General features: G+C 38.4%; 1 protein-coding gene across 25 annotated transcripts in view; it reads left to right on the top strand.

The window, feature by feature from the left end:
* The window catches only part of BICD1 (BICD cargo adaptor 1), a 392,914-nt gene that overhangs the window by 240,982 nt on the left and 138,475 nt on the right, over positions 1 to 13,457 (top strand). For 7 of the 25 annotated variants that reach the window (XM_039480665.1, XM_039480715.1, XM_039480723.1 and 4 more), the window contains 2 exons: positions 1,519 to 1,836; positions 2,796 to 2,986. In XM_039480665.1, the coding sequence (XP_039336599.1) occupies positions 1,519 to 1,836; positions 2,796 to 2,986 (509 nt within the window). Of the gene's footprint in view, positions 1 to 1,518; positions 1,837 to 2,795; positions 2,987 to 8,281; positions 9,716 to 10,319; positions 10,610 to 13,457 lie in introns of those variants that run through there. The other 18 variants (XR_005582691.1, XM_039480773.1, XM_039480762.1 and 15 more) reach the window with 6 other exon arrangements.

Raw genomic sequence — 13,457 nt, forward strand, 5'->3', positions numbered from 1 at the left:
TAGTACATACAGAAATGGTAGGATTTTGTTATTTAAATACATCTTTTTTATTTTATGGTGAATTCAAACAATTTTTGTAATGAAATTTCTAACATAGTGGGTGCATATTTTAGTATTTTTAAAAAAGCATGTAGGAAGCATTTGATGCTGCTGAGAATGAGTGATACTATCCCACTCTAGTTATCCCTAGAGCAGTTTGACTATCGGGACAATTGGACTGCATCTAGTAAGAGTTCTGACTGGAAAAGAGACTCTTCATTTAATAGAATAAAAGCTGTTTCACTCCAGCAACTGACTAATGCCTTGACATAATGTCTTGGCCCACTGTTAGCTTTAGAAATCCCTGTTTAAAGCCATATCAAGTCAGACTCATTTTTCATTTTCAAAGCATTTTATAAACATTAACTATATCACCTGGAGGATATAGTCGTACCTCAAAACCTGCCAAAGACCAAATATGAGATGAAACATGGGTTGAAGTCCCAAAATGAGTGAGACAAGGAGAACTGTGGTGTAGAAACACAAACTATTGAGTGATTGATTTCTTTGACATTTCTGTACAAAGTGAGTTTCATGATTCAACCATTCTGATGTAAATAATGTACATTTAGAATAGTGAGAGAATGTCAGGTTGTTGTAAGACTAAAACGTAGATGTAAAATAAGTGAGGGATAGATAAGGGGTATGATCAGATGTGAATTATTGTTTAGCTCCAACACTGAAGAGTTGGGAGAAGTAGGTGGATCAGGAGAATGGTAATGGGAAACGAAGCTTTTGTTTACAGTTCACCATTTCAAATTCTGCTAAGGGGGTGAGCTAGAGTGTCTGAAAGTTATCACCTGACAGCTTTTGTGTAAAATGAGCAAGTGTCCACATCACAAAACCCTACTCACTACAATTTGCCTCACTCGCTCCCTTATTGGAAGTCTGGCCAAGGACTGAATGGGCCTAAACACTGAACAGCCTCCTGATCCCTAAAAATGGCATATACCCTTTGAACAATTAGCACTGGCTAATCATTGAAAGCATCTCATCACACAATCTATGCACTACTGGGTACTGAATGAAGAGATTCCTGCTCTTGTTTTATGTAATACTTTGCTGTAGGTAGAATTTATTATTTATGACCCCCTTCATGTTATGTAAATTATCCGTTTAATTTGTCCACATCACAATTGTGCTCAAAATTAGGGATGGTCCTAAACCAAAACCATAGAGCTAAACTCATGAGCTGGATCTGAAATCTGAAAAGTTTTCGTGGGCCGCACCAGTGCTCTGGATCCAAATTCTCTTGTTGAACTTGAGAGTTTGAAATCCAGATCTGAATCCAAATTTTCTCAGAGTAGTGGGGGGCAAGGTTGAGATTAGGCCTTTCCTAGAGATGAGTTTGAGCTGTGAACTGGATACAAATCTTGGTCTATGGTTTAGATTTGGGGTGTTGGTTCAGGCCCATTTCTGCTTTGCTCTGTTTGGTTCTTAGAATACTTCACTAGGCTTCTGTTCCATTTGTTTCTCCAGGTGTGATGAGTATGTCACACAGTTGGACGAGATGCAAAGGCAGTTGGCAGCTGCAGAGGATGAGAAGAAGACCTTAAACTCTCTATTGCGGATGGCTATCCAGCAAAAACTTGCCCTCACCCAGCGATTGGAGGATTTAGAGTTCGATCATGAGCAGTCCCGACGCAGCAAAGGCAAGCTTGGAAAGAGCAAGGACAGCCGCTCTAAAGTAAGTGAGGAAGCATCAGCCACCGTGCCAACCATAGACACTTTCCTCCTGCATAGTCAGGGCCCACAGCAACCAAACTTACTGGTCAGCAGTGGCACTCAGAGGAAAAGGTATGCATGCAGTGATCTTTATAGTACAGTGCAGTGGCCAGACTTTAGTTAAAGTCATTCACTGAATTGTAAACAGATTATTATTAATTATTATTATTATTTATTATTTTGGTTGGGGAGAAGGGAGAGGGGAGGATAAAAATAGTGGCTGATCGAAACTCAAAGCCTGGCTAAGTGTGTTTCTGATTCCATCTACCCATAATGTTATCTCCTCCTTTTTCCTATAGTTTTAGACTATATTCTGTCAGTGTTTCAGTGCACCTTGTATGTCCTTTTAAAATGAGTTAACGTTTTGCACACAGCAAAATAACTTCCAGAAATAAAAAAAAGCATTGCTCTGTGAGCATGTCAATGCTTTTTTTTCAGAACAAACCAACACAATCTTTCTGATATGCTATAGTGCTTGCCTGTGTCTCCTCATGAGTGGGAGAAGGATATGGATGTGTTCACTCGGATGAACTTTTCTGCATATTCAAAGGGAATGACTGTGGTTTATAACCTAAAGCAGATGTTCTGGTTGTTCAAGCAGTGAATTCTCATGTTGTCTTCTGACTGTCATGCCAAAGCTGTGTAGTTGTGGAGATGTCAATGGCTCTGACAATGAAAAGGACTCCATTAGAGAAGTGTCCTGGATGTTCATTCCCTTTCCCTGTACTTTCTGGTCACAATGCAAAGGATAAGAAAATGTTCAGGGAGCCCACTAAATGCTGAATATAATGATCAGGGGGTGGGAAGGAGGGTGGAGAACAAATATATAAACCTCATCTCCTCCTCAACTATGAAAAAGAATTTCCAACGCAGGCAACGTGCCATGTTGTGGAAACGATAGGAGGTGGCAACACTAGCTGGTTTTACCTGTTAAACAAATTAGCATGCTGTTGTCATTCATGAGGCATTTAAAGATAATTAAAGTAAAACTCTTTTGTTTCCATATGTATTTTTCTTGGATCTCCTGCAAGACTATTCTCACCTTCCCCTTGTGATCAGAGCCATCCCAGGACTTCAGGGACCTACCTACAGAATATATTAAGAGCCCCCCTTGATCCCACCTCCACAGAATCATTTCTTCTGAGGGGCCCCCCTTCCATGAGTGAACTCATCCATGAGTACCGTCTCAGCAAGGAAAAAAGGTTAACCGTGGCCATACCAGGTAAACATTTTTTCCTTGGGTGCATGTGGTGCAAAGTGATTAGCAGAATAGGGAACCCCAAAACTGCACACACGATGTAATTTGGGCACCTTCTGTCAACTTTAAAATCAAAATGTCCTCTCCTATGTAATCTGTTGCAGCTGCTGGCAGAACATCAGCCCCCACATGTACAAAAACTGGTTCTAGATGGTGTGGGACAAGTTAATCCATTGTATAAGCGAACACAACTCACATTGGCATCCACAGGAGTTGCACCCAGTTACACCAGGGCTGAATTTGGTCCAGTGCCTCTTTTGTTAGCCAGTGATGAAAATACAAACTGAAAGTGAGAGAGGAATTAGGAGTTCAAAAACACTCACTATAGCATATAATGGCTGGAAATAGGCAAATGCCAACTTTAGTATCTGTGTCCTGCTTGTGCTTGGCTACTTGATGGAGTTTTTTAAAGGTAATATTAAGCTCACAAAAGATTTATTTTATGTACATTGATTCATGGGGTCTATCTTGCCAGGAAGCTTTCCTGGTTCCTAAGGTCATGTCGTCATACTCTTCATGGTGGCAAACTAATAATTGCTATTTTTCCTTAGAAATCAGAAAGCAGTTAGGATGGTCTGTGACTGAGCAGTGCTTTTAACCTATTAACCTGCACGCTTTTGATTGTCAATAGATATGTTTAACTGTTTGCTTTGAAGCTTGCCAAACAGAAGAAGCCCAAACAGAAAATGTAAGAGGTAAAGACCAGACTGGTGGCATCCTCTGAAATAAATAAAATACCTGCTATAAGAAAACAGCATAATATATCAGAATACGCTATGTCTCCCTTAGTGAAAGCAATACCACAGCAAGCTTAAAGAAGTGTGATTCAAATGACACTGGCTCATATACCAGATGCAGGACTGTAGGAAGCCTGAACAAAGCAGGCAACCATAAGAGTCTACTGTCAAAAAATTGAATGGCTGACTGATGAAGGCAGCAGCTAAGAAATGACAACCTTGCACAGCAAATCATATCGGTCTATCATCAGGAATTCCTTTCAAATATTCCCATTGCATTGCTCTAGCAGCACCATACAGGGTTACTTAGAATAAGCAATCAGTCCTTACCTGATAGAATTGATTATTTCAACAGGAGCATATGGGAGCAGTTGTGTCAATATTTTTCATAATTTGGAGGAAAGGGTAGTGTGCCAAGAAAGAGGAGATCATGTGTGTCTATAACTACCCTCTAGACAGGAATCTGTTAATTAAACACTGATGGTATCTGTTTCTTCCTCCTCTTAGAATGGGGTCATGATCACTATTTCTGGGAGCCACTTACACACCCCTAAAGAAACTGATCTTGCATTATTCGCACACCCAGAACTCCCAACTTGAAATCAGTGGAGGGTATGGCTGCACTCAAACATTGCAAAAGTAGATTTTTGTAAAGGAGTTTCTTTTGTTAATGTAGAATTTACAAGATTCATAGATTTTTAAGGCAAGAAGGGGCCATTACAACAATCTCATCTGACCTTCTGCATAGTAGAGGCCAAATAACTTGTTGGTACTTGAAAAGCAAAAGTGTTCCATTGATAATAAATGCCTTTAGTCAAACAGTGCACTGTAGGTGCACCAACATATCCTCAAAGACTATTAAGTTCTTAAGACGGTGTTATATATTCATGTATTCCTTTTCCTTCTCAAGGTAAAATACCCCTAAAATGGTTTTGTGGGTGTGGTTTATTGGCCTTTTATGCTTTCATACGGCCTACATTTCAAGTAAACCTATTATAGTGGTTTGTTCAAATGAATGTTCTACTGAGCACTTAATCCTGATGAAGGAAGATAGTTTTTGCCTTTCTCATTTTACTTTACATTTTCTCATTTTACTTTACAATTGAGTATGTTGATCCAAGTTTTATATCCGCTTCAGGTTTAAAGATTACCTTGGGCCTATTTTAGAATAGGGATTGTGAATGACAGTGGGAAATTGACTAACATTGTTCTTATTGCAGCAGGCTGAGTCGTATTTTCTTGTTCCCCAAAGCAGAAAGCATAAAACACCTTAATCCAGAGTCCATTTTTACGGGAATTTTGTAAGCTCTTTGTGTCAGGAACTGGGTATTTCTCCATGCATTGTACTGAGTCGGGCACATTTGGTGCTCAACAAATAGCAATACCTCTTCATCGTGTGGATTGTCAGATAACAACAGCATCCAAACCCAAATCACACAACAGGATGAAATACAAAGCTTGTAGCAGCCATTTTCATTTAAATGAGAAATCACAAGTAGAATTAGCAATAGAATTCAAGAATGATGACACAGAATTAATTAAAACATCCACAACCATCCCAAAGAAGTTTGCAACCTTTCTTCAGCAAACTTTTCCTGTGTTCTTCTTATCCAACTCCTATGACACAGTCCCAAGAAGATTCCATAACCCATTGCTCCCACTTCGACTCCTTTAATGTTTTATACATTTCTTCTTTGAATCTCCACTTCAAAGAAACGAGCCTTCTGGTCCAATAGGACTGTCTGGCGGTCTCTTTGGTGCCCATCAAGTTCACTATTTTTTTTTAATCAAGTGTCCCTGTTGATATGGTTTGTTCTCTTCATCTACAATTTAAACCTCCTATATTTAATCTTATAAATGAACATCTTTCTACTTATTTTAGTGCTTACAGGTAGTGAACACCAAGGTAAGGTTGTACTGTGCCTCCCACTCTAATCCCTCCATAACTCCCCCACTTCTTCAAACATATGGCCCTTGGGCTGAAATTGTCCATACTTGGTCTGAGTTCTGAGATGGATTTTTCACTGAAGTTTGAGAAAAATTGGTCCAGGTTATGCAAGAGTGAAAAAAAATGGCTAAAGGTAGGAACTTCAAACTTGTATTGTTTCAATGTCCACAGTGAGGAAAGAAAAATACTATTGGTTCAGTAATTTTTTTTAAGTTATGCATGTTTAAAATCTGCATTTCCTTCATAAGACAATTTCACCATATGACATTTAGACGTCTCTAGCCATTCTTTAATCTCCAGTGTGTTGGAATTAGAGATGTATTTGATGAGGAACACTAAGGACTAAAATAAGTGAACTTGGTGTGGAAAGATATCAGTTATGCCTCCCTATCTGTGATCAGCTCCCTGTGCTCCCATTTTTACATTCCCATCTGTGTTGTTCATTTGTTCCTTGATGCTGCCCTTCTTTTAGCTCTCCTGCTTGGCACATTCGCTGTCTATCTTTAGCCATGCCACATTCCTGGACACTGCTTCCTACTTTTAGGGAAGTGCTGGCACTACTAGCCTTTTGGCAGAGGAGAAGTTGGGTTGGTATCTGCAGTGAGGGGCTCCAGTACAGAATGGCTGAGTTAAAGAATTCTCCGGAAAGAATTCTTGATTCCTTCTTGATCCCAGTTGACTCCAATGTGCAACTAAATCAGCACATATAGACCCTTCTGATTTCAGATTATTGCAGTATGATCCACCTGGGCTCCTTTATTGAGCTAATGGTTTCTAATCACAATTGCTGAAGAACACCGATCAGTTCACCTACAAAGCATATTGTTTGACTTCCTCAGGATAATATGTGTTTAGCTGTACTGTAGTCTTGCTGCACACTACACTGAGATCTCAGTTTATGGATCACATCTAGGATTGAGATTTGTTCCCTATCCCCCTCTTCCTTTATCAATAAGCTTTTTTATGCTGATAAAAATTACTTCTCCACTAGGCTGAGCCAACCAGGATGTGCAACGTGCAGCTGCAGCCCTCTTTGTTGTGTGTGGTTGTTTTCCTATTTACATGAGAAAATGAGAGCAAAAAGGAAGCAAAAGGCCCCATAACATCATTTATTCCTTCTAAAGGAGTCTCAGTAATTAATTTGATGCTGAATTTGACAGCCTCACAGCATGCAACATTGTATCACCAATGACCTTTTATTTTCAGTTGTATCTGAACTCCTTCCTCTCTAATTTTCATGCACAGAGCTCAGTAGATGTGATTAGATGGTCTTTAATATTCCACTACCCCAAATCTGACAGAGGTCATGTTCCTGTTGTCCTTTCTTGACTTTGGCAATGAAGGGAAGGGGAAAAGGTCCAAGGTTGGTTCTCAGCTCTCTTTCTTTGTCACATCCGTTATTTTGACATAAAAGTTCTTTGTTATTTGTAGCAATTTGAGCTTAAAATGATACATTTCACTCCATTGAGATTCTTGGAGTTGGAGAAAAAAGCTTTAGATAATGGTTTCATAGGAGGCTTTTAAGCACGCTGTAGAAAAATGAATGCCTGCAGTTTATTCTCCATAAAATGTTTGACCCACTGTAAAGTAGTGGGTACTAAACTGTTAAGTATTACTCTCTTTGATGTTCAATCTTACTGCTATTAAGAGGTCACCCACAATATTTTTTGGGACATACAGATCTCTGCCCTTCTTTTGCATGCTACTGAATCAAACCATTGCAGGTTTCACATTTTGTGCATTGTTATATTTATATTTACCAACAGTAGACTTTAAATATGTAAAAATACCGTACAGGATATGTGTTGAAGTGTTTCAGATTTGTCAAGAGGAGAAATCACCCATTTTTTTCTGATAGAAAAGTACTATTTAATGGATAATTATGTTTGTGCTATAGAACTCTATATAATCAGTTTGAAAAACAAACACACAAGAAATCCTATAGAAGTGACATTACTCTCTGAAATTCAGAGACTAGCTGAGGCCAGATCCCCAGCTTATGTAAATCAGTGTAGTTCCATTGGAGCTATGCTCATTTACACAAGCTGAGGATTTGGATCTATAGGTTTTAGATTTCATTACTATTAATGACTAATTAATTTATTAATTACTATACAGCCTTTGCATAAAGAATAACGTAGTGACCTGGGAAGGGTTTTTGTTTAAATAAAAACCTGTTTAAAGGGTTTTAAATCACAAAGAGGTTCAATCCTCTAAGGTAATGAGTGTCTCAAAGGGGCTCAGCATGTTCAAATCTCATTAGCATCAGGGGAGATAGATGGCACTGAGCATCTGTCAGGAGGTGCTTGGTACCTTGCTAGATCAGCTCACAAGTGATGAAAAATTCACATGGCTTTTATTTTTTCATTTCCAGTTGTTGTTTTTGGTTTTTTAAAGAACTGTTTCTTAGCTCGGGTACTAATTTTGCAGTTAGCCTGCTTTTCAAAAGTATATCAGCAGCCTATTCAACCAAGCCCTAATAATGCCTCACTTGTCTCTAGAGCGAGGTTGATTGTAGACTTGGACAGTTTTTAAAAAATCCTTTCTTCTCCTTGTCTTAAATTAAATATTTAGGTCAATGGAATACATTCAGAAAAGAGAAGTCATATGGACAGAAAATGACAATTCCTTCTATGCTAGTTACCTGTTGACTAGGCGTTTGATTCTGTAACGGGGTTCTGGACTCAGAATTTTATTGTGTGTAAGATACGATTTTATGTATACATCGTGATAAATAATTAACTTTTTTGTTTAACTAATCCACAAATATATAGATAAAAATTCAACAGTACAACATAATCCTGCTTTTCAAAGGAATCTGTCAAAATTAATTCATTGAAAATTTTAACATACCTTCAAAACACTGGGCTAGATTCACCAGTAGGCTCTGTTTGCTTTCTACGGTGATGAAAAGCAGCCATAAACTTGGCTTAACCAGCCAGATCAGATCATTTTTGGCTGGTCTATGTAATTGGAGCAACACAAAGCAGCTGGAGCATGCTGATGAATCTGGTCCAACATTTTAAAAATATTGTCCTAACTCTGGAAATCCTCCAAATTCACAAAACTGAGGTCAACTACAAATTACTTTCTTGGATGTGTCATGGGCAAGAGGGTCTTGGTCTGAGTTTCTCTGTGATCCCCTGAATATGCATAAAATATATTTGTATGTGCAGTGAATGCGTTCATGTTTATGCTCTGAATTCATATGCGCAAGTTGCCTTATCTATTTTTATACACAGACAGGCTATTGACATTTACAGGATTCCTGCAACATTAGTTTAATGTATCTTACACTGTTTATAGAAATTATTTTAATCAATTTTTTCAGGGTTATGAACTGTAACTAAATCAGGTGCTACATACAAAAAGGATAATTTAGACGTCTTTAATTTAATGTTATTACCTGTGTCCATTTTTTGTTCTGTGTTTCTCTTTTCTGTTATTTTTGTAATGAACCATTTGTGTGTGTATAATTTGTTTTCATTGTTTAATGTGTGGGGTTAGAGCATACATCTAGAAATAGCTATATATCCTTGCTATTAGGTCTACATGTTCTACATCTGATATGCTCACTTAACTAAGCTTAATGAGCATTATGCATTTACATCACTCCTACTGTGGTACATTGTCCTTGTGAAAGCTACTACAAAACTGAAGAGAAGTATCATTGCCAAGGACTTTAGCTGGCTGTAACTGATCAAGAAATCAGCTGGCTAAATGTACTTTTACCTCTTGGTGCCACTGTGAATAGGACCACTTTGCTTTATGCTTTTTCTCTGTTATGTTTAGCTTCCTAATTACCACAGAGAAGACGGATGGCATACATTTCATGCTGGTCAATATCATTTAACTATTATGATGACATTAATTTACTGCTGTGCCACTGGTTGTATTCGCTTCTCTTTGTATTTTCTCATTACGTTTTTAAAGTGCATTTAACCTCCCCCTCCTTATGAAGATATGTTGCCAGCTACAAAACAGAATTAAATAAAGAAATAAAGGATTGCAGTGAAGTCCATGTCTTAAGGCTGAACGTTATCAAGAGGTTATTGACTTTTTTCCATGTGTATAAAAATTGTTACCTGGTTATTTGATTGAATTTGTCTCATTTAAATAACAAATTTTAGCAACTTCTGTTGGAAGTTCTTGATTAGAATCCATTCGACTTTAAGCTGTTTCCAACCAAGTATATAGGCAGGTAACACATCACACCTTTTAAAAATGTATTACCAGTACTCTTGTTACTTTCCATAAAAAGATTCAAAGAATCCTGTGGCACCTTATAGACTAACAGACGTTTTGCAGCATGAGCTTTCGTGGGTGAATACCCACTTCGTCGGATGCAAACAAAAAGATTGTATTCCTGAATCTACCACCCTCAATTATCTGAAACAATTATTGACACGACTTCAAAATTCCTTTAACAAATACTGTCTGTCTTTATGTTCTATGAAAAGGTTTAATGCAGTTTCATGAGTTACTGATTTTGATCACCAATAATACCTGAATATTAATTATTGTGCTAGTCATCTGAAAACATAAGATGGTGCAGAAGGGAGTCTCCGCTTGTTTAAGTTAGTGAAGCAGGGATTTTTTTTCTCTGTTGCAGAGCTATTTCTTGGGAGGTCGTCATCTAATCTCACCAGTAACTTCTGTCATCAAAATGAACATATTCATTATTGTAGATATATTGCTGTTTTGGGCTGTGACGGTTGCCAACTGTGCCTTTAGAGCCTGTTCCAAAGCCTACCAAAATCCCATTCACCTTGACTTCAGCAGGCTTGGATCAGACCTTACTTGTACCCTGACATGGTACAAATTGTACCATCGCCTTGGCCATGTTTGCAGGCCAGAATGGCCTTTGAAATGTATCCACCAGTCTTAAACTGAAAATTGATAACCTAGACAACAGTATCACAAGTGATATGTTTCTAAGCCTTTTCCTTTTTGCTTTTGAAGCCTCTAAATGATATATCACATTTTTAATATGTGTGTACAAGGTAGATGCTTGGATCTGTAGAAATGCTATTTCTGTGAACTGTATAACACCCTTAACATAATATCTTTTTAAGCTTCTGTCCATTCCCATTTCTGCTAATTTACTAACCCCTATTTAGCATTTCATTAGATTTAGTGAGGAATGATTTAAAAAATATCCCACAAATTATATTCATTATAAAAATGCAAAAGCATGACCTACAGTAAAAAAGTGTCAAACGGTCAAGAAATTTCTTAATATTGTTTTTTGTATCTGGAAAAAAATGCATGTTACAATGTTACAATAAGCCACACTGAGGCAAAGCTGAAGGTTAAAATTCACATACAGCTTTGCTTGCATTACTTTGATTACTGATTGTCATTCATGTGACCAATGGAGTCCATGGAAAGACCAGGGGGAGACTTTAATTGGAGCTGGCAGGTAATCCAGGTGTCAGAAGAAAGTACTGAATAAAACTAACTAAAAAATTATGAAAAATCAGCTGTCTGGTCTCCTGCTATGGGACAGCATATTAAAAGGTGGGGAGGGAAGACAGAGAGAGGTGTAGTGAATTGAGAAGTGGAACAGACCGGGGGAGGGGGGACCAGCATGGCTTTTTTTTAAAGATTATTTTGAATGATGCTTTCAGATAGGTGAAAATGTTTCTATAGTATTGGGCAATGGGTACAAGATTTTGATAAAATACAGATATAAAAAAGAATATAAGAACATATGACTGGTAGGGACCAACTGGGTTATTGAGTCCAATCCCCTGCTATCACAGGCAACCCAAGGCAGGAAATATAATTAAAGAATTTAAATTTTCCATTGTTAAAAGAAAAAGAGCAAGAGGCCAGTGCAAATAAGACAGCATCAGCATCTCCTGCACTAGCATATCTCTTTGCCTTCCTTTGATATTATGAACATTCTCAGGGTTAGATTTTTCAGTTGATGTAAAATCACCTGGCCCTTAAACTTGTGTAGCTGGGATAGGTTTGGCTCCCAACTTCTGGTTTACTTAATCTTTGTTTCCCCCTGAGCCTTTCTTTACTAAATGCTGGCTTAGCAAAGAGAGGCCCGCACCTTCTCACCTTCATTCCTAAATCTTAGGTGAAAATTGGGTCCTTCTGTGCCACTTCTGCTGCCTCCCCTCAGACTTTTCCTATTGCTTTAATTTCTGTTCCCTGCATAAAGAACTCTAATGCAACCTGTCCCTCTCTTTGAACATTACCTGTACATTAAGTTTCAAAACCTGTCCCAGCCTACACTGAGAGAGGGAGCAGTGACTGCTCAGTGAGTCATCTGCTAAAGGAATCTAGCATCCTGGAGCAGGATTCAAAGCAGTGGGGCACATTTCATTTCTGCTCAAAGCAGGAGCACTAAGAATATAAGAACAGCCTTACTGGGTCAGACCAAAGGTCCATCTAGCCCAGTATCCTGTCTTCCGAGGCAATGAACAGAACAGGTAATCATCAAGTGAAACTAATAGGCAGCAGGTTTAAAACAAGCAAAAGGAAATATTTATTTACACAACACACAGTCAACCTGTGGAACTCATTGCCAGAGGATGTTGTGAAGGTCAAGACTATAACAGAGTTCAAAAAAGAACTAGATAAGTTCATGGAGGATAGGTCCATCAATGGCTATTAGCCAGGATGGGCAGGAATAGTGTCCCTACCTCTGTTTGCCAGAAGCTGGGAATGGGCAACAGGGGATGGATCATTTGATTCCCTGTTCTGTTCATTCCTTCTGGGGCACCTGGCATTGGCCACTGTCGGAAGATTTCTTTCTTGAGTGGTAACACCTAATTTAGACCCCATTATTTCATATGTATAGTTGGGATGATGTTTTTCAATGTGAACTACTTTGCATTTATCAACATTTAATTTCATCTGCCTTTTTGTTGGTGAGTCACCCAGTTTTGTGAGATCCTTTTGTAACTCTTCACAGTCTGCTTTGCACTTAACTATCTTGAGTAGTTTTGTATTGTCTGCAAATTTTGCCCCCCTTTTTCCAGATCATTTATGAATATGTTGGACAGTACTTGTCCCAGTACAGACCCCTGGGGACACCACTATTTACCTCTATTTATTCTGAAAACTGACCATTTATTCCTGCCCTTTGTTTCTGATCTTTTAACTAGTTACTGATCCATGAGAGGACCTTCCCTCTTATCCCATGACAACTTACTTTGCTTAAGGGCCTTTGGTGAGGGACCTTGTCAATGGCTTTCTGAAAATCTAAGTACACTATATCCACTGGATCCCCCTTGTCCATGTGCTTGTTGACCCTCTTAAAGAATTCTAGTAGATTGGTGAGGTATGATTTCCCTTTACAAAAACCATGTTGACCCTTTCCCAACAAATTATATTCATCTATGTATCTGATCATTCTGTTTTTTACTATAGTTTCAACCAATCTGCCCAGTACTGAAGCTAGGCTTACCAGCCTGTAATTGCCGGGATCGCCTCTGGAGCCTTTTTTTTTTTTAAAATGGCGTCACATTAGCAATCCTCCAGTCATCATTGAATGATAGGTTACATACCGCAGTTAGTAGTTCTGCAATTTCACATTTTAGTTCCTTCAGAACTCTTGGGTGAATACCATCTGGTCCTGGTGACTTATTACTGTTTAATTTATCAATTATCACTGTTGCATCTGGATAATGGTTGCTGCTTATAGGATAATGCTTGCTAGCTGGATGGCTGCATCTCCTAATCTATAAACCATGCCACCACCGGAACATGTTTTCCGGTGCTCTTGAGTGGG

This window comes from Mauremys reevesii, linkage group 1 (assembly GCF_016161935.1).
Source record: "Mauremys reevesii isolate NIE-2019 linkage group 1, ASM1616193v1, whole genome shotgun sequence".
Taxonomy (NCBI): Eukaryota; Metazoa; Chordata; order Testudines; family Geoemydidae; genus Mauremys; species Mauremys reevesii.